General features: G+C 41.2%; 1 protein-coding gene across 1 annotated transcript in view; it reads left to right on the forward strand.

The window, feature by feature from the left end:
• zbbx (zinc finger, B-box domain containing) overlaps positions 1-12372 on the forward strand; it is a 50373-nt gene extending 38001 nt beyond the window's left edge. Inside the window, exons 7-9 of the mRNA XM_061925790.1 lie at positions 895-1099; positions 11636-11795; positions 12021-12372. Of these exons, the coding sequence (XP_061781774.1) occupies positions 895-1099; positions 11636-11795; positions 12021-12090 (435 nt within the window). The 3' untranslated portion in view covers positions 12091-12372. The remainder of the gene's footprint in view (positions 1-894; positions 1100-11635; positions 11796-12020) is intronic.
• The last annotated feature ends 9568 nt before the right edge of the window (positions 12373-21940 follow it).

Raw genomic sequence — 21940 nt, forward strand, 5'->3', positions numbered from 1 at the left:
AGTAGGTTAGAAAAGCGCTATATAATTCACTTCACCTTCATTATTTTTTTTCATCCCTGCATCCATTTTCTTTCTGAAACAATCTTTAATAAAGTCATAATAAGCTAAACATGTTTAAGTAGAAAATCACTCGAGAATGCATACCTTTGCCAGGCCCTACCTCCCAACAGTAAACATGTGTTCGGATCACCCGCAAAATGTTATCAGTTCCTTATCCTATTTCTGACGTGACCTAAAAGTTTAACCAAAATGTAGCCATTTTTTTTTTGTAGTGGATTGAAAGAAGCCTCTCATCAGTCATACACTCTTTGTCTCTGTGGGTGGAGGTGGGGCTGCGAGCTTAAGCACACGCTCAAGTCTTCTAATGTCAACGTAAGGAAGCATAGTAGAATTTATCCGGATCAGGCCCAAAATTTAGTACGTTTAATTTATTTTAATTTTCAATACATTGTAGTCGGTAGACGTTGATTAATGTCATTTGGCCATGGATGGTGTTGACATGGCACCGTGTTATAAAATGTACCTCAACAGGAGCTACCGTCTAATGTGAGTTTTGCATCGTGTCAGGCTCGCACAGTAAAATGAGCTCCCATGTACGTAAAAATGTTGAGACAATTACTTTATCATTTCTGTTTGCCTGCTCAAATTAGAAATGACATACCCACAGCTTTGAAAAAATCTCATTAACTGTCCCTTCTATTTGTTTTCTTCAATGCCTAATTATTCAGCTATGCAGTGGCAGTACATCGATTAGAACTGTGTCACAGAACATGACTTTTGGGACTATCATTTACTTTATACCCGTGTTTTGCAGTTCTGTCATAATAGTAGATTAGGAAAGATGAGCATACACACTTTGGCATGTTTTGTCATTCAGTGCACTTTTTACCGCAGATGTTTGCTGGGGATTGTGGACAAGACAGAAGGGCGGCGATGACTAAGAAGGAACAGAATGTTCAAAAGTCTTTTCAAGATTCCCTTCTTGGTGGAGACTATGATGAGGAGGAGTCTGCGAGATCTTTCCAAGAAGCTCTCAAACAGTGGCGACAAGAGAGAAGTGTTGGTCCCGAAGAACAAGCAACTATGTGGACACAAACAGGTGAGAAATGCCACAAAACCATCAGAATGCAAGGTGATTTTTGAAACATTTCTTAAATGTACTTTACTTATTTTATTTATATTCATAGGTATTTTACTTTTAGATAATGCTATATGAATACAATTTAATGCAGGCCCATATTTTGATATTTTATTTATTATTTTTTAGAGTTTAGTCCAGGGGTCGGCAACCTTTACCAGTCAAAGAGCCATTTTGACCAGTTTCACAAATTAAAGAAAACAATGGGAGCCACAAAAATCTTTTGAAATTTAAAATGAAATAACACTGCATACAAAGTTTTTTTTCTTGTTTTGTGCTATGTATAAACCAAGGGTCTCAGACACGCGGCCCGCACCTTAATATGAAAATTGAATGTTAGTGCGGCCCGCGGGTTTTATGAATGGCGCTTGACAGCGTCATAATTGTCGACCCTCCCGATTTTTCCGGCAGACTACGAATTCCTAGGCAACTGAACTCTCGAACGTGCCGTGGTGGTACAGTATTTAGCGCCTAATACTACCAGCGTGTCCCGGCCCAGTCACACATTGTTTGAGGCTTCTGTTTGCTCACGTAAGTGACAGCAAAGCATACTTGGTCAACAACCACACAGGTTACACTGACGGTGGCGGTATAAAAAACTTTAACACTCTTACTAATAATGCGCCACACTTTGAACCCACACCAAACAAGAATGACAAACACATTTCGGGAGAACATCTGCACCGTAACACAACATAAACACAACAGAACAAATACCCAGAATCCCATGCAGCCCTAACTCTTCCGGGCTACATTATACACCCCTGCCCACCTCAAGCGACGCACAGAGGGGGGGTGGGGGGGTTGATGTGCAAGGGAGCAGGGTTGGGGTGGGGGCGGGGTTTGGTGGTAGCAGGGGTGTATAATGTAGCCCGGAAGAGTTTCAAGTTTCAAGTTTATTCACAATACCATATGACAAATACAATAGTAGTGAAATATCATCATTTAAAGATGTTGGTACGTGAAAGGGTCCCCCAAATAAGCTAGAAGAAGCTTTTGACAGGGGGTCCAGAGGATAGTATATACATGAAATGATAGAACATGGTAGCAAGTACAACAACAGAAAACAAAACAAAAAACAACGCTATATGATTAACACAAGATAATAGTACTAAAGCAAGCATACACATACATACATACATTCATTCAACCATGCAAAACCCAACAGTAGTCTACCCCACATGAGGCATTAAATATAGGTGGTTAATAGATAAGTTTTTAGTTTATTTTTGAAGAGACAGGGCTGCATGGGATTCTGGGTATTTGTTCTGTTGTGTTTATGTTGTGTTAAGGTGCAGATGTTCTCCCGAAATGTGTTTGTCATTCTTGTTTGGTTTTGGTTCAAAGTGTGGCGCATTATTAGTAAGAGTGTTAAAGTTGTTTTATATGACCACCGTCAGTGTGACCTGTGTGGCCGTTGAGCAAGTATGCCCTGCTGTCACTTACGTGGGCAAGCAGAAGATGCATATAACAAGAGACTGGACTGGCAGCTGGTAATACAGATTGTAGAGGGTGCTAAATGCTGTACCATCATGGCTCGCCCTTATTTTTATTGTAAGGGTGAAAAACGGAGAATATTGATTCTGGGAGTTTTCCGCGAGAGGCACTGAAATCCGGAAGTCTCCCGGGAAAATCGGGAGGGTCGGCAAGTATGCAGCTGAGCCGCATCAGAGTGAAAAGAGCCGCATGCGGCTCCGGAGCCGCGGGCTGCCGACCCCTGGTTTAGTCTAATTTCGGCCCGCACACCCTGGTTGGCTATACTGTATTTTACGGACTTCTGAACCAATATATAAGCCGCACCCACTGAATTTTAGAATAAAATGTTTTTTTCCATGTATTAGCTGCACCAGACTTTAAGCTGCAGTTATAAATGTTGTGAAATTAGTTATTTACACAGAAAGATTTTGTAAATGTTTATTTTCATACTTTTAATTGTTTCCAAAAGGTGTTTGTAGCAAGCCAGTAAAACGGCTATTAAAACAAAACAGTAGTCACCCTCATGGATGCACTAGCTGCGGAAGCTAGCTCTCCAATCAGCTAAACAGACTCAATAAGTTCACAGTGATGTTTTAGTGAATTTACGAACAATACAAAAATAAAGCCATCGTAAGTTAATAATACTAACAGACACTCGTAAAACATGTTAGCATATTAGCTAATGGTAATGAGGCTAGCTTCATTACATTATGATAGCACGTACAAATATGCATTAAAACAGTCCTACAGACATCAGACATCAGACGTGTAGTAAATAAGAATTATTTTAGTTATATGGTAAAACTTACAAACGTTGCTTGGAGTGATGAATAAAGAATCAGTACAAGTAGAAACGGTATGGACTGATAGAAGACGTACCGTATTTTCCGCACTATAAGGCGCACCTAAAAACCACAAATTTTCTCAAAAGCTAACAGTGCGCCTTATAACCCGGTGCGCTTTATTACGATTCATTTTCATAAAGTTTCGATCTCGCAACTTCGGTAAACAGCCGCCATCTTTTTTCCCGGTAGAACAGGAAGCGCTTCTTCTTCTACGCAAGCAACCGCCAAGGTAAGCACCCGCCCCCATAGAACAGGAAGCGCTTCTTCTTCTACTGTAAGCTACCGCCCGCCCCCGGAAGAAGAAGAAAAAACGCGCGGATATCACCGTACGTTTCATTTCCTGTTTACATCTGTAAAGACCACAAAATGGCTCCTACTAAGCGAAAAGGATCCGGTTCATAAAAAGACGCAATCTCTCCATCCGCACACGGATTACTACCGTATTTCACAGCAACTGATATTCCTGTGAACCGCACTGTGGAACGGGAGCACGTACGGTGAATATTCGCACCACAGGGAATGAGAAGTCATCCTTCACTGTGGTTCTAGCTTGCCATGCTAACTTCCACCCATGGTGATATTCAAAAGGAAGACCTTGCCAAAAGAGACCTTTCCAGCCGGCGTCATCATAAAAGCTAACTCGAAGGGATGGATGAAGAAAAGATGAGCGAGTGGTTAAGGGAAGTTTACGCGAAGAGGCCGGGTGGCTTTTTTCACACAGCTCCGAAGGCGAACACACCTTCACTAAGACGGGCAGACAGCGCCGGACGACATACGCCAACATTTGCCAGTGGATCGTAAATGCCTGGGCAGATATTTCGGTCACAACTGTGGTCCGAGCTTTCCGGAAGGCAGGATTCACAGAACTACTGGACAACAGCGACACTGACTCCGATGACTTCGACGAGACGGAACCGGCCATTTTGCATCCCACGCTTGCGCAACTTTTCAATTCGGACACCGAAGACGAAGAATTCGAAGGATTTACGAATGAAGAATAACTTCAGAAGGTGAGCGCTATGTTTATTTTGTGTGTTGTGACATTAACGTTCGAGCAACATTATGTTGCTATTGCTCTACACCATTTTGAATTTTACTATGTTTGTGATTGCACATTTGCGTACATTTTGGGACAGAGTTGTTAGAACGCTGGTTTTCAATATATTATTAAAGTTTGACTGAACTATCTGACTGTTTTTTTGACATTCCCTTTAGCGCAGCGTAGGCGCGGCTTATAATCCGGGGCGGCTTATTGGTGGACAAAGTTATGAAATATGTAATTCATTGAAGGTGCGGCTAATAATCCGGTGCGCCTTATAGTGCGGAAAATACGGTAATAGGACTTTAACTTCTGGTTGAAAGTTCAGTCTAAACAGAAGGGCACTGCAGCACCTGCAGTAATCAAACTCGTCCAAAGATGACGCCATAGCACAAACAATAAGACACCTGTTGAGTGTCTTTGTTTTTTTGTTGTTTCGTTATGACCCTCAGCGACAGAAAATCCATTAATTAGCCGCATTGTTTTATAAGCCGCAGGGTTCAAAGCATAGGAAAAAAGTACCGGTTTATAGTCAGTTTATAATCTTGAATCCCAAGAAAGACCAAGTACAATAACATTGCAAACACAACAATTACTGCATTAACAAACACACAAATAGGAACTTCTTGTGAACAAGTGGACGTGTCTCCTGGGGAACTTAACTGTGTCAAAAATATAGAATTATTACATTCAAGTTTAGATTTAAGGACTACTGTGCAGGCTCACTATAGCTGCTGGTAGAAGTATTTTAAATTAGTCACATGGTTGAAACGTATAACCCAGACTCTACCCCCAGAGGCCCCCCAGTTAAATTGAGTTCCAGACCCCTGTTGTAGCATATTACATTTGAGTCATTTGTTGGAAAAATAAAAAAATAAAACACACTTTTTTTGTCATCAAAGTGGATCCTCGGAACTTGAACATTATTCATTCCGGGAGGCGTGTTGACCTTCTGGGTTTGTTCCAAATTTGAATTAATTAATGTGCCTCATAAGAAATAATGAAGACAAAATGAATCTGTTCCAGAAGTCTAACTTTTGTCATAACAAGTTTTCATTGTTTTTATAATTAAGTTGTAAATGAAACGGCAACTATGCCAAAATGCTGCCATCCTGAAATAATTGAAGTAATTAACATCGCTAACCTGGAATTTTGCAGAATTGAATACAGTAGCTGTGGTTAACAAACTTATGAAAACATTCGGTTGAAATGATTATTGTTGTTATTCAGTGATAACTTTGGCAAATTAGTTATTTAACTGCCTCTGGTATTCAAGTATTCCAAGGGCATTAAAACGGAGTTACAGAGGACAATCTCCCTAATTTGAATGGCTATTTTTGTTACACATTGCAAAGCCCAATGTGATAACTTGCACATCCATCCATCCATCTTCTTCCGCTTATCCGAGGTCAGGTCGCGGGGGCAGCAGCCTAAGCAGGGAAGCCCAGACTTCCCTCTCCCCAGCCACCTCGTCCAGCTCTTCCTGTGGGACCCCGAGGCGTTCCCAGGCCAGCCGGGAGACATAGTCTTCCCAACGTGTCCTTTGTCTTCCCCGCGGTCTCCTACCGGTCGGACGTGCCCTAAACACCTCCCTAGGCAGGCGTTCGGGTGGCATCCTGACCAGATGCCCGAACCACCTCATCTGGCTCCTCTCGATGTGGAGGAGCAGCGGCTTTACTTTGAGCTCCTCCCGGATGACAGAGCTTCTCACCCTATCTCTAAGGGAGAGCCCCGCCACCTGGCGGAGGAAACTCATTTCGGCCGCTTGTACCCGTGATCTTGTCCTTTCGGTCATAACCCAAAGCTCATGACCATAGGTGAGGATGGGAACGTAGATCGACCGGTAAATTGAGAGCTTTGCCTTCCGGCTCAGCTCCTTCTTCACCACAACAGATCGATACAGCGTCCGCATTACTGAAGACGCCGCACCGATCCGCCTGTCGATCTCACGATCCACTCTTCCCTCACTCGTGAACAAGACTCCGAGGTACTTGAACTCCTCCACCTGGGGAAAGATCTCCTCCCCAACCCGGAGATGGCACTCCACCCTTTTCCGGGCGAGAACCATGGACTCGGACTTGGAGGTGCTGATTCTCATCCCAGCCGCTTCGCACTCAGCTGCGAACCGATCCAGTGAGAGCTGAAGATCCTGGCCAGATGAAGCCATCAGGACCACATCATCTGCAAAAAGCAGAGACCTAATCCTGCAGCCACCAAACCAGATCCCCTCAACGCCTTGACTGCGCCTAGAAATTCTGTCCATAAAAGTTATGAACAGAATCGGTGACAAAGGGCAGCCTTGGCGGAGTCCAACCCTCACTGGAAACGTGTCCGACTTACTGCCGGCAATGCGGACCAAGCTCTGACACTGATCATACAGGGAGCGGACTGCCACAATCAGACAGTCCGATACCCCATACTCTCCGAGCACTCCCCACAGGACTTCCCGAGGGACACGGTCGAATGCCTTCTCCAAGTCCACAAAACACATGTAGACTGGTTGGGCAAACTCCCATGCACCCTCAAGGACCCTGCGGAGAGTATAGAGCTGGTCCACAGTTCCACGACCAGGACGAAAACCACACTGTTCCAGCCTGAATCCGAGGTTCGACTATCCGGCGTAGCCTCCTCTCCAGTACACCTGAATAGACCTTACCGGGAAGGCTGAGGAGTGTGATCCCACGATAGTTAGAACACACCCTCCGGTTCCCCTTCTTAAAGAGAGGAACCACCACCCCGGTCTGCCAATCCAGAGGTACCGCCCCCGATGTCCACGCGATGCTGCAGAGTCTTGTCAACCAAGACTCTGCAGTTATCTCCAAGATAACTTGCAGTTACACTTTTTTTTGCTATTGCAAATCTTTTCTACATCTGGGCACGCGTGAATAACGGAACCTTGTCTACCCCCAATTGTGTGCTAATGTCATATTTTCTGCCTTACACGTCTTTCTTGGGTATATTGACAACTCCACAATCGTTCTCCTTCCATTTTCACCAAGTTCTGAGTGTTCAGGAGGCCTTCTGGAAAGTGCTTACCACTGCAGTAAAAATAAATAATCCACGGTGGTTGCATATTGAGATAATGAGAGAAGTGTTATGGATGGCTGTTCTCCACATCACAGCACTCGTCCCTCTCAGCCGTGTGTGTGAATGTTTTTTTATGCCTTCCAAGTTGTGGGTCTGCATGTGCAGCCGAGCGTGTTGTGCCATTAGCGATGTTGGTCTGGGTTCTGTGTGTGTCTCTGTTTGTGCTTTTTTTCCCCCGCCCCTCTATTTTCTTCACCTTACCATTCGGACAAACACCGCTCCTCTCCTCATTCTGCAAATTACTGCCAGACCCTTCAGCCCTAATTATCTCAGTCAAGCCACTGGCACTTAGGTCCAATTGAAAGCTGCCATTGTGGACTTCTTAAGTGTTGAGAGCAATCGTACGGTTTTTCTTTCTGACATTCATCTGTACATTTTTTCCGCTCATGCACTTGCAACGTTGGAAGTGCATTGTACACATTGTTCTTACTCACTATGGGCACTACTGCGGTCTGTCTGTGTTTTTACACAAAAAGTGCAATGAATAGGTGTTTTCTCACTTCTCGAGAAAACGTTCTCCTATCTTTTGTCCGAAACATCCTTTTAACCGGGCTCTGTTTTTACTTTCATTCTTCAATCAATCAATGTTTATGTCATGTCTGTGTTGATCATGTTTTTGTTTGGCCATGTGCTGTTTGTTTTTTGGACACTTTCTTAGTTCCTGGTTGTTCACTCCCTTGTTTTGTTTCCAATATATATATATATATATATATATATATATATATATATATATTTTTTTTTTTTTTTACAAATACATATTCATTATAAAGTGGCCCGAATATGAGTTTAAATAAGTAATCATATAACCTGTTATTATTCACTCAGTTTCCCCTCACTTCGTAGCGTAAGGTAGAGAGCCCCTTTAGTGCGTCGGTATCCAATCCATTCCACTTGTTCATATAGAAAATGCCCACATCACTCAAATTCCAGTCCACATTTTCTCTGCGACCTTGCTTGCGGTCCTGCAGGTGTACGATGCACATTATCTTCCTTTACAATGAGTGGAGCTGCACAAAACCTTGTGTGTGAAATTGTAAATAATTTAGTGTTTAAGTTTTGTGTTTCTTGTAGAATCTATATAAAGTAGTATACATTAGCCTATTGTTAAAATAATTAAAAAAACATAATTAAATATATTTGTTTTATTGTATTGTTACATTAATAGTTGTTGTATTATTATAGGATGGCTTGTTAAACATTTCATAGGATTTTCAGAGGGAGGAAAAACCAAGACATTTAATATCAAATGTAAAATGAATAAACCAACCCATTAGTTTTCACCTGTCATGTCACGCACCTGTTTCATGTTTTGAGTCACGCACCTTTGGTAATCATGTCCGTGTTATTTAAGCTTTTCATTTTCTGTTGGTCAGTCTGGCAACATCACACTCTTTATCGTCACTCTGCATAATGCCATGTTCACTGTCCCATGCCAAGTAAGTTTTTGTTTCATTGTTCACAGTTTCTGCCTTTGTGCAAGTTTTGTTTTTATTAGCCAAGTTTTTTTTACCTCCGCCATTGTGCGTGCCTTTCGTTTGTTCTTTTTTGATAATATTAAATCAAATCATGTACTCATATTCCCGTCTCGCCCGAGCCAACTTTCCGTTGCCTTCCGGAAAATCAAACACCAGGGACCAAGTCCTGACAGTTTATTTATATAGACCTAAATCACAGGTGTCTCAAAGGGCTGCACAAGCCACGACATCCTCGGTTCAGATCAGGGCAAGGAGGTGCAATGGACGTCGAGTGGGTCTAGCATAATATTGTGAGAGTCCAGTCCATAGTGGATCTAACATAATAGTGTGAGAGTCCAGTCCATGGTGGTGCAATGGACGTCGAGTGGGTCTAGCATAATATTGTGAGAGTCCAGTCCATAGTGGATCTAACATAATAGTGTGAGAGTCCAGTCCATAGTGGATCTAACATTATAGTGTGAGAGTCTAGTCCATAGTGGATCTAACATAATAGTGAGAGTCCAGTCCATAGTGGATCTAACATAATAGTGTGAGAGTCCAGTCCATAGTGGATCTAACATAATAGTGTGAGAGTCCAGTCCATAGTGAACCTAACATAATTGTGAGAGTCCAGTCCATAGTGGATCTAACATAATAGTGTGAGAGTCCAGTCCATAGTGGATCTAACATAATAGTGAGAGAGTCCAGTCCATAGTGGATCTAACATAATAGGGTGAGAGTCCAGTCCATAGTGGACCTAACATAATTGTGAGAGTCCAGCCCATAGTGGATCTAACATAATAGTGTGAGAGTCCAGTCCATAGTAGATCTAACATAATAGTGTGAGAGTCCAGTCCATAGTGGATCTAACATAATAGTGTGAGAGTCCAGTCCATAGTGGATCTAACATAATAGTGTGAGAGTCCAGTCCATAGTGGATCTAACATAATAGTGTGAGAGTCCAGTCCATAGTGGATCTAACATAATAGGGTGAGAGTCCAGTCCATAGTGGACCTAACATAATTGTGAGAGTCCAGTCCATAGTGGATCTAACATAATAGTGTGAGAGTCCAGTCCATAGTAGATCTAACATAATAGTGTGAGAGTCCAGTCCATAGTGGATCTAACATAATAGTGTGAGAGTCCAGTCCATAGTGGATCTAACATAATAGTGTGAGAGTCCAGTCCATAGTGGATCTAACATAATAGTGTGAGAGTCCAGTCCATAGTGGATCTAACATAATAGTGTGAGAGTCCAGTCCATAGTGGATCTAACATAATAGTGAGAGTCCAGTCCATAGTGGGGCCAGCAGGAGATCATCCCGAGCAGAGACAGATCAGCAGCGCAGAGATGTCCCCAACCGATGCACAGACGAGCGGTCCACCCCGGGTCCCGACTCTGGACAGCCAGCACTTCATCCGTGGCCACCGGACCTGTGCCCCCCCCCCCCCCCTCCTCCACGAGGGAGAGGGGGCAGAGCAGAAAAGAAAAGAAACGGCAGATCAACTGGTCTATTTAAAGGCTAGAGCAGTGTTTTTCAACCTTTTTTGAGCCAAGGCACATTTTTTGCGTTGAAAAAATCCGGAGGCACACCACCAGCAGAAATGTATTAAAAACAAAACTCAGTTGACAGTAAAAAGTCGTTGTCGCAATTGTTGGATATGACTTTAAACCATAACCAAGCATGCATCACTATAGCTCTTGTCTCAAAGTAGGTGTACTGTCACGACCTGTCACATCACGCGTGCCCTGACTTATTTGGAGTTTTTGCTGTTTTCCTGTGTGTAGTGTTTTAGTTCTTGTCTTGCGCTCCTATTTTGGTGGCTTTTTCTCTTTTTTGGGTATTTTCCTGTAGCAGTTTCATGTCTTCCTTTGAGCGATATTTCCCGCATCTACTTTGTTTTAGCAATCAAGAATATTTCAGTTGTTTTTATCCTCCTTTGTGGGGACGTTGTTGATTGTCATGTCATGTTCGGATGTACATTGTCTTTGCTCCACAGTAAGTCTTTGCTGTCGTCCAGCATTCTGTTTTTGTTTACTTTGTAGCCTGTTCAGTTTTACTTTCGTTCTGCATAGCCTTCCCTAAGCTTCAATGCCTTTTCTTAGCGGCACTCACGTTTTGTTTATTTTTGGTTTAAGCATTAGAGACCTTTTTTTTACCTGCACACTGCCTCCCGCTGTTTCCGACATCTACAAAGCAATTAGCTACCTGCTACCACCTACTGATATGCAAGAGTATTACACGGTTACTCTGCCGAGCTCTAGACAGCACCGACACTCAACAACAACACATAATTTTCAGACTGTAATTACTGGTTTGCAAAAAATATTTTTAACCCAAATAGGTGAAATTAGATAATCTCTCACGGCACACTCAAACACTGGGCTAGAGTATTCAAATGAGTTTTAAGATGGGACTTAAATGCTTCTACTGAGGTAGCATCTCTAACTGTTACCGGGCTCTATAGCCCGCAGACTTTCTTTGGGCTCCGGGAATCACTAATAAGCCGCAGTTCTTTGAACGCAGATTTCTTGAAATATGGTACAATACAATCAGCAAAAAAATATATTTTTCATTGTTCTTTTTTCTTTCAGCATCAAAGTCAGGTGTAGCTACTCAGACCGGCTTTCCTCCAGAGCGAGACCATGAAAGACGAGGCGCAGGATGGGGAAATGGCAAGGTGCCGATCAAGGTGGAGTTCCATGAGAGCAGACTCACCTACATGGACAGGTTGCTTCTCAAAAAGCACCGCAGGTACAGTCATTAACACTTTTACTGTTGTTATTGGCAAGACAACACCGCTAAATAATCATAACGACTTTTTTATTGAACCTTTGAATGTCTCAGAATGTCGTAAACAATGAGTCAGTGTCTCATGATGTGCTTTGATAGGCTCGTTCCGAACGATGCATTTTGGCTCAATTTAGCCTTGAATGATGTTAGAACGGCCACTTACCAGTTATGTGCTACTGTAAACAGGTCTACCGGAGCTCAGCGTGATAAGTGTAATGACCGTAGATCGACCAATGACTGCATGAGCAGAGACTGAGATGCCAGGCAGGAACAGAATAGGCCGGTATGTGTATATTCAGAGAGCATGCAAGAAGAAATGTGAGTCTCAGAAGAATATATGCCAACTCAGGTGATGAAAGGAATGACTCTAAAATTGAGACGTTTGACATGATTCCTAAACAGATTGTGTGATTAATGTTATCATCTATGTAAATGCAGCCTTTACCTCACAAACATTATTTAAAATAAATCTTACAATAGTTAAATATTTGATCTAACGTGTGCCATTATTTTACCATTGCTTTTTACTAAATGCAGACCAGACCACCTCATAAAACTGCACAATATTTTTTCTCGAATTAAAAAAAGGTAACTGCTTGCTTCTCCTGATCGATAACTTATTTATACCTATTATTTTATTTGGATTTAACTGTAGTTTGCGCATACCATTCTTTGAGTCTGGCTTTGGGACGGCGTCATTTGCAGCAGGCTTCTTCTTACCTTGGATTTTCACTGGATGCGTAACGTAATCCAGTGTTTTTCAACCACTGTGCCGCGGCACACTAGTGTGCCGTGAGATACAGTCTGGTGTGCCGTGGGAGATTATCTAATTTCACATATTTGGGTTAAAAACATTTTTTACAAACCAGTAATTATAGTCTGCAAATGATGTGTTGTTGTTGAGTGTCGGTGCTGTCCAGAGCTCGGCAGAGTAACTGTGTAATACTCTTCCATATCAGTAGGTGGCAGCCGGTAAAGGCAGGTAAAAAGGTGTCTTATGCTTAAACCAAAAATAAACAAAAGGTGAGTGCCGCTAAGAAAAGGCATTGAAGCTTAGGGAAGGCTATGCAGAACGAAAGTAAAACTGAACTGGCTACAAAGTAAACAAAAACAGAATGCTGGACGACAGCAAAGACTTACTGTGGAGCAAAGACGGCGTCCACAATGTGCATCCGAACATGACATGACTATCAACAATGTCCCCACAAAGAAGGATAAAAACAACTGAAATATTCTTGATTGCTAAAACAAAGTAGATGCGGGAAATATAAGACATGAAACTGCTACAGGAAAATACCAAAAAAAGAGGAAAAACCACCAAAATAGGAGCGCAAGACAGGAACTAAAACACTACACAGGAAAACAGCAAAAAACTCCAAATAAGTCAGGGGGTGATGTGACAGGTGGTGACAGTACACATACTTTGAGACAAGAGCTATAGTGATGAACGGTTGGTTATGGTTTAAATTCATATCCAACAGTTGCGACAACAACTTTTTACTGTCAACTGAGTTTATGATTTCTGTTGGTGGTGTGCCTCCGGATTTTTTCAACTCAAAAAATGTGCTTTGGCTCAAAAAAGGTTGAAAAACACTGACGTAATCTATTTATATCTGCACCTTCTTTTATAAATGCAAACACTGCACCGTATTGCTCTTTTATCCTGCACTACAACGAGCTAATGCAAGGAAATTCCATTCTTATCTGTTCTGTAGTGTTGTAACGATACCAATATTTTGGTACCGGTACTAAAATTATTTCGATACTTTTCTAAATAAAGGGGACCACAAAAAAATTGCATTATTGGCTTTATTTTAACAAAAAATCTTAGGGTACATTAAACATGTTTCTTATTACAGTTAAGTCCTTAAATAAAATAGTGAACAAACAAGACAACTTGTCTTTTAATAGTAAGTACACAAACACAGGCTCCTAATTAGTCTGCTGACATATGCAGTAACATATTGTGTCATTTATCATTCTATTTGTCAACAGTATTAAGGACAAGTGGTAGAAAATTAATTATTAATCTACTTGTTCATTTACTGTTAATATCTGCTCACTTTCTCTTTTAACATGTTCTGTGTACACTTCTGTTAAAATGTAATAGTCACTTATTCTTCTGTTTGGATACTTTACATTAGTTTTGGATGATACCACAAATGTGGGTATCAATCCGATACCAAGTAGTTACAGGATCATACATTGGTCATATTCAAAGTCCTCATGTATTTCCTGAGTTTATAAACAATATACATTTTAAAAAAAACGAAAGATGTGATGCCAAAAAATATTGACGTAATCATAGTAGTATCGACTAGATACGTGCCTGTAGTTGATATCATTACAGTGGATGTTAGGTGTAGATCCACCAGTGGTGTTTGTTTACATTTTGATGCCGGTGAGCTACGGTGTGTAGTGAAGCATGTTTAGCTATTCCTCGTCCTGCAGGGATGATACTTGTAAGAAATGTACTTTATTTGTCGCCATGGAGACCAGGATTATTGATTTAGAAGTCGCTAAAACACTGCTGACGGCGGATGGATGTTAGCCGCTAGCTAGCTAGCCTTGTCTAAAAGCACCTCTTCCTGAGGGCGTTTCAGTGGTATAACTTCACCTTTATCGTTAAAGGGGAACATTATCACCAGACCTATGTAAGCGTCAATATATACCTTGATGTTGCAGAAAAAAGACCTTTTTTTTTTTTTAACCGATTTCCGAACTCTAAATGGGTGAATTTTGGCGAATTAAACGCCTTTCTATTATTCGCCCTCGGAGCCATTTTCTCACACCGGGTCAAAACAGCTCTGTTATTTTCCGTTTTTTCGACTGTTTTCCGTACCGCGGAGACATCATGCCTCGTCGGTGTGTTGTCGGAGGGTGTAACAACACGAACAGGGACGGATTCTGTTGCACCAGTGGCCTAAAGATGCGAAAGTGGCAAGAAATTGGACGTTTGTTCAGCACACTTTACCGACGAAAACTATGCTACGACAGAGATGGCAAGAATGTGTGGATATCCTGCGACACTCAAAGCAGATGCATTTCCAACGATAAAGTCAAAGAAATTTGCCGCCAGACCCCCAGGAAAAGAGAGCGGATGAGGGTATGTCTACAGAATATATTAATTGATAAAAACTGGGCTGTCTGCACTCTCAAAGTGCATATTGTTGCCAAATGTATTTCATATGCTGTAAACCTAGTTCATAGTTGTTAGTTTCCTTTAATGCCAAACAAACACATACCAATCGTTGGTTAGAAGGCGATCGCCGAATTCGTCCTCGCTTTCTCCCGTGTCGCTGGCTGTCGTGTCGTTTTCGTCGGTTTCGCTTGCATACGGTTCAAACCGATATGGCTCAATAGCTTCAGTTTCTTCTTCAATTTCGTTTTCGCTACCTGCCTCCACACTACAACCATCCATTTCAATACATTTGTAATCTGTTGAATCGCTTAAGCCGCTGAAATCCGAGTCTGAATCCGAGCTAATGTCGCTATAGCTTGCTGTTCTATGCACCATGTTTGTTTGTGTTGGCATCACTATGTGACGTCACAGCAAAATGGACGGGTGTATATAACGATGGTTAAAATCAGGCACTTTGAAGCTTTTTTTTAGGGATATTGCGTGATGGGTAAAATTTTGAAAAAAACTTCAAAAAATAAAATAAGCCACTGGGAACTGATTTTTAATGGTTTTAACCCTTCTGAAATTGTGATAATGTTCCCCTTTAAGTTTCCTCCATTTTTGCTAATTGCTTCCTGACTTAACACACGTCTATACATTGTGCCACTGGATCTGTCTTTCAAAATAGCTTCTCAGCACTTATTCTGCTACAAACTTCATTAGGGCTTGGCTTCAGCAAGTCCCATAATTACAACCCTTTATTTAAGCACAATCTTTGGGCTGATTAGCCTACCGGAGATTGGGCCAGAGGGGAGGAAAGCTCCAGTCCACCTTTAGGCCAACTGACTGCCTGAGCTGGACTGCTGCAAGTCCCTAGCTGCACTGGCCATTAAGTGAGGAACAGAGGAGGGAGCCAATCTATGGTGCAATAAGCCTGCAGCCATGATAGAGGCAGAGCTTAATGAAGAGACGGAGAGACTGGTTGGCTGGCAGGAAAAAAAAAGAGTGATAGGCTGAATTTTAACAAGTTTCTGAGAGTGAAGGAAGGACGGCTAGGAGATGTTTTATAGAAGTCAACTGAAGTGGAAAGGTGTATTAGAGTCGTAAACACCACCAGTCCGGTGACTAGGAGGGTTGTCAAGCTACACGAGGTTGCTGGGCAGTGTGGGTGGGGTGAGTGGGCACCTCTATCAATGCCAACGTCAGAAGTATCTGTAATTAAAGGGGAACATTATCACCAGACCTATGTAAGCATCAATATATACCTTGATGTTGCAGAAAAAAGACCATATATTTTTTAACCGATTTCCGTACTCTAAATGGGTGAATTTTGGCGAATTAAACGCCTTTCTAATATTCGCTCTCGGAGCGATGACGTCACAACGTGGCGTCACATCGGGAAGCAATCCGCCATTTTCTCAAACACCGAGTCAAATCAGCTCTGTTATTTTCCGTTTTTTCGACTGTTTCCGTACCTTGGAGACATCATGCCTCGTCGGTGTGTTGTCGGAGGGTGTAACAACACGAACAGGGACGGATTCAAGTTGCACCAGTGGCCCAAAGATGCGAAAGTGGCAAGAAATTGGACGTTTGTTCCGCACACTTTACCGACGAAAGTTATGCTACGACAGAGATGGCAAGAATGTGTGGATATCCTGCGACACTCAAAGCAGATGCATTTCCAACGATAAAGTCAAAGAAATCTGCCGCCAGACCCCCATTGAATCTGCCGGAGTGTGTGAGCAATTCAGGGACAAAGGGCCTCGGTAGCACGGCAAGAAATGGCGGCAGTTTGTTCCCGCAGACGAGCGAGCTAAACCCCCTGGATGTCTTGGCTCACACCGTCCCTTATGCCACCGAAGATGATCAAGAGAAGAATATCGACCCTAGCTTCCCTGGCCTGCTGACATCAACGCCAAAACTGGACAGATCAGCTTTCAGGAAAAGAGAGCGGATGAGGGTATGTCTACAGAATATATTAATTGATGAAAACTTTATTCATTACTCGCGGCTTTACGTAAATTATTATACATAAACTGTGTTTACTAATAATTTAGCTTAAAAACATTTATTTTTTTCAATCGTTCGAGTACATTCGGGTAGTCTTGTGTAATGCAGTATTTTGTGTCTATTTAGGTATGGTTAACCTGAGTGCTGAAATCGTGGAAAAATATATGTTCTTAGCGCGCCTAAAATGGGCTGTCTGCACTCTCAAAGTGCATGTTGTTGCCAAATGTATTTCATATGCTGTAAACCTAGTTCATAGTTGTTAGTAATTATCTTATCAGACAGTGTAAAGCCGCTGAAATCCGAGTCTGAATCCGAGCTAATATCGCTATACCTTGCTGTTTGTTTGTGTTGGCATCACTGTGTGACGTCACAGGAAAATGGACGGGTGTATATAACGATGGTTAAAATCAGGCACTTTGAAGCTTTTTTTAGGGATATTGCGTGATGGGTAAAATTTTGAAAAAAACTTCGAAAAATAAAATAAGCCACTGGGAACTGATTTTTAATGGTTTTAACCCTTCTGAAATTGTGATAATGTTCCCCTTTAAGGCTTTAAAAAAAACCTTCAAGGAAAATCTCTACTGCACCCATCTAGTATTTGCAAATGTGAAAACAAAACCCATGTCATTGCCTCGTTCAATTATGTCATGTAAGAAGGATTACACAAAAAAATACTAAAACTTTTTGCTAAATACTGTAGAGGTGTCCCCAGGTCCAGTATTTTGCCATGAATTGTACCCACTATGTTAAGGCCAGTTAGTTTGATCCAAAACGTCTGCCGAATATAAGTATTTTTGACACAACACACATGTTCTACCTTGCCAATGGCGGGCAGTTTTGTCGAAACAGATTCAATCCAATGATCCATACAGACGCTTACAGCCTGCAGACCTGATGAAATAATGAATCAGACGGTCTCATGTATAATTCCACAACCCTGCTCGATCATAAATCAGAGGTGACCTCTAAAGGAGCTATTCTTTACACTCCTCTCTCCTTCCACTGCTGCTACTTGACACTTAACATGAGAAAAGTTAGAGTGAAAACGAAAAGAACAATGTTGATAGGTCATTTCATAGCATTTTGTTTGCCCTCGGTAGACCACCTCCCCAAATAATAAGCACATTTTATTAACCTTAAAGGGATCATATTATGATTTGTTTTCTACTTAACACATGGTTGTGGTCTACATAACGTGTAATGGTGATTCTTTGGTCAAAATGTTGCAGTGATTATGCTTTACAGACCATTCTCAAGCCACTTTCTGGCCATCTCTTCCGGATGTGCCGTTTTGTAGGTGGTCTCATTTACGTGCCTCCACTTCGACAGCGTCTTCTCCCCCCGCCATCTTTGTTGTAGTTTTTTCCGCTTCCATAGCCAGTCTACTGACGGATAAAAGTTCAAAATATACGCTAATTTGTAATAAATATGGCAACAACGGAGGATATATGTGCATCTACGAGCCAGACTGCCCCACAACAAGAGGATAGTGAAAAAGGAGCTTATCGACAACATCAATGGTGAACACGCGCAAAGCAGATTTTTAACCATACAGTCGCGATGAATAGTTTACATACACTTGTAAAGAACATAATGTCATGGCTGTCTTGAGTTTCCAATAATTTCTACAACTTTTATTTTTTGGTGATAGAAGGATTGGAGCACATACTCACCTTTTCTCCTCCAAACATTGCTGCCAACCAGCTCAATTTTTGTTTCATCTGACCACAGAACTTTCCTCTAGAACAGGGGTGCTCACACTTTTTCTGCAGGCGAGCTACTTTTCAATTGATCAAGTCGTGGGGATCTACCTCATTCATATATATAATTTATATTTACTTATTTATGAAATATATGTTTTTGTTAACAAGTTAAAGGTGTTTAATGATAATGCAAGCATGTTTAACACATATAGTTAATATTGTTAAAAAATTAAAGGTGTTTAATGATAATACAAGCATGTTTAATACATATAGTTAATATTGTTAACAAGTTAAAGGTGTTTAATGATAATACAAGCATGTTTAACACATATAGTTAATATTGTTAACAAGTTTAAGGTGTTTAAAGATAATACAAGCATGTTTAACACATATAGTTAATATTGTTAATAAGTTAGAGGTGTTTAAAGATAATACAAGCATGTTTAACACATATAATTAATATTGTTAATAAGTTAAAGGTGTTTAAAGATAATACAAGCATGTTTAACACATATAGATTCCTTTCTTTCATGAAGACAAGAATATAAGTTGGTGTATTACCTGATTCTGATGACTTGCATTGATTGGAATCAGACAGTAGTGATGATAACGTCCGCATTTTCGAATGGAGGAGAAAAAAAGTCCTCCTTTCTGTCCAATACCACATGAAAGTGGTTGGTTTTTGGCATCTTATTTGTCCAGCTTCCGTACTCCTTTGTATACACTTTACAAGAAATACATTGTCGGCAAACTCCGTAGCTTGCTAGCTTGTGCACGCCAGCTTTCTGATACTCTTATTTTGTTAGCGCAACTGTGCAACTGTGCAATCGGTCTTTGGAGTTTTGACGACAGGTACGGCGCCAGTCTGTTGAAATAAAGTGTTTCTCGCCTTCCAGTCGGTAATTTTAATGAGCTGGCAGCAGCCAGCGTCATCTCAGAAGACCCTCGGGTGCCGTGAATGTCAATCAAGTGACGAAAGTGACGTCATAGTGAAGATTTATGATCGCTCATTTTTAGGACTATTTTTTTTAATGCCTGGCTGGTGATCGACTGACACACCCTCCAAGATCGACCGGTAGCTCGCGATCGACGTAATGAGCACCCCTGCTCTAAATGGTCTTATCTTTTTCCACCAAAAATTGAGCTGTTTGGCCACAATACCCAGTAATATGTTTGGAGGACAAAAGGTGAGGCCTTTTAATCCCAGGAACACCATTCCTACCGTCAAGCATGGTGGTGGTAGTATTATGCTCTGGGGCCTGTTTTGCTGCCAATGGAACTGGTGCTTTACAGAGAGTACATGGGACAATGAAAAAGGAGGATTACCTCCAAATTCTTCAGGATAAAATCTAAAATCATCAGCCCGGAGGTTGGGTCTTGGGCGCAGTGAGGTGTTCCAACAGGACAATGACCCCAAACACATGTCAAAAGTGGTAAAGGAATGGTTAAATCAGGCTAGAATTAAAGTTTTAGAATGGCCTTCCCAAAGTCCTGACGTGTGGACAATGCTGAAGAAACAAGTCAACGTCAGAAAACCAACACATTTAGCTGAACTGTACCAATTTTGTCAAGAGGAGTGGTCAAACATTCAATTTGACCCAGCAGATTTGGTCACATTTTCAGTAGACCCATAAAGAAGAACCAAACTTCATGAATGTTTTTTGTGACCAAAAAGTATGTGCTCCAATCACTCTATCACAAGAAAATAAGAGTTGTAAAAATTATTGGAAACTCAAGACAGCCATGACATTATGTTCTTTACAAGTGTATGTAAACTTTTGACCACGACTGTATATTTAAAATCCGCTGACGCCACCGGTCTGAAAAATCGCACAGGTTGTTTAAATTCCCTAAGGCTTGTTTGGCGAAAGTATGAAGGAATTGAGTTGAGTTTGAGTTTATTTCGAACATGCAAGCATACAACATGATACATCACAATTTCCAGTTTCTCTTTTCAACATGTTCGAAAAGGAGTAGGAAGAAGCAGAGCTTATTTAATCCTACCCCTTTTCTTTTACATAACAGTTGCTAAAACTTTTTGTTCACAATTTATTCACAATATACTCCATAAGTGATCACAATAAAAATAAATAAATAATAATAATTGGTGAAGTCATATTTCATATGATGAGATAAGTAAGTTTATTTTGAGAATGAATGAATGAATGGATGGATGAAATAAATTGAGAATGTTTGTCATGGTTCTTGTTCTTTGTAAACACTTTAAGTTTGAAGAGTTTCTTGAAGTGGATCATATTAGTACATTGTTTGATTGCTTTGCTTAATCCATTCCATAATTTAATTCCACATACTGATATACTGAAGGTCTTAAATGTTGTACGTGCATACACATGTTTTAAATTACATTTTTCTCTAAGATTATATTTCTCCGAAGGCAATATTATTTTATAAGTATCTCCCCAATAAAGTTGACATATTCATCAATGTAGCTCAACTTATCGTATTTGATGTCATGATGTTCTAAATTTGACCGCAACTAGCTGAGACTGATTCAGATCCGAATGATCAACAATTAATTCCAGACAGGCGACTTAACAATGAATGAATTAATTGGTTATCCTACCCGAAGGAAAAAGAAGGATCATCTTTATTGTCATCTTCTGGATTTAACCCATCCTCTTGAAGAGCAGAGGGGAACAATCATGGAGAATCGGCTCGCAGATCTGCAATGGGGACAAGGTGTGTGGGGTTCCTTACCCAGGCATGGGGAGGCAAGATTGGAACCCTCCGATTACTCTGTAGACCCCTTCATCAGAATGATAAATGTATGCAACCGATGCAGACAGTGAGTCTCAAGGTTTCAGTGTCTTGTTTGGATAATAGAAAAGTGAAAGATGAAGCAAAGTGATGACAAGAGAGACAGTAATTAAAAATGACATACCGAGTCCATTATTTACAGATATCTTGCCATGCTTGTGCAGAGTAAAAGCTAAAGAAGAAGGTATTCAGAATGGGGGGAAAAAAATATCGCAATTGCAGTCTCTCGGTGACCATTTTTCTCTCACCGGCCTCGCACTTTGCCCTGCTGAGCGGAATGAAGTTGCCTGGGAAGGTAAAGACAGACAGAGTGAAGGACAGGGGTCTGCAGTGAAGGTGAGCTGTATACATTTGAATAGATTATCATCCTGCGTGCATCTACTTAAGATAAACTGAGAAAGGCTACCTTGTTTTCTCCATATGCAAATGCATGGTGTATGACCAATAAGGACTCTACATTTACATTTGAATTTCTACTTTCTAGCACCCCACTT

This window comes from Nerophis lumbriciformis, linkage group LG30 (assembly GCF_033978685.3).
Source record: "Nerophis lumbriciformis linkage group LG30, RoL_Nlum_v2.1, whole genome shotgun sequence".
NCBI lineage: Eukaryota > Metazoa > Chordata > Actinopteri > Syngnathiformes > Syngnathidae > Nerophis > Nerophis lumbriciformis.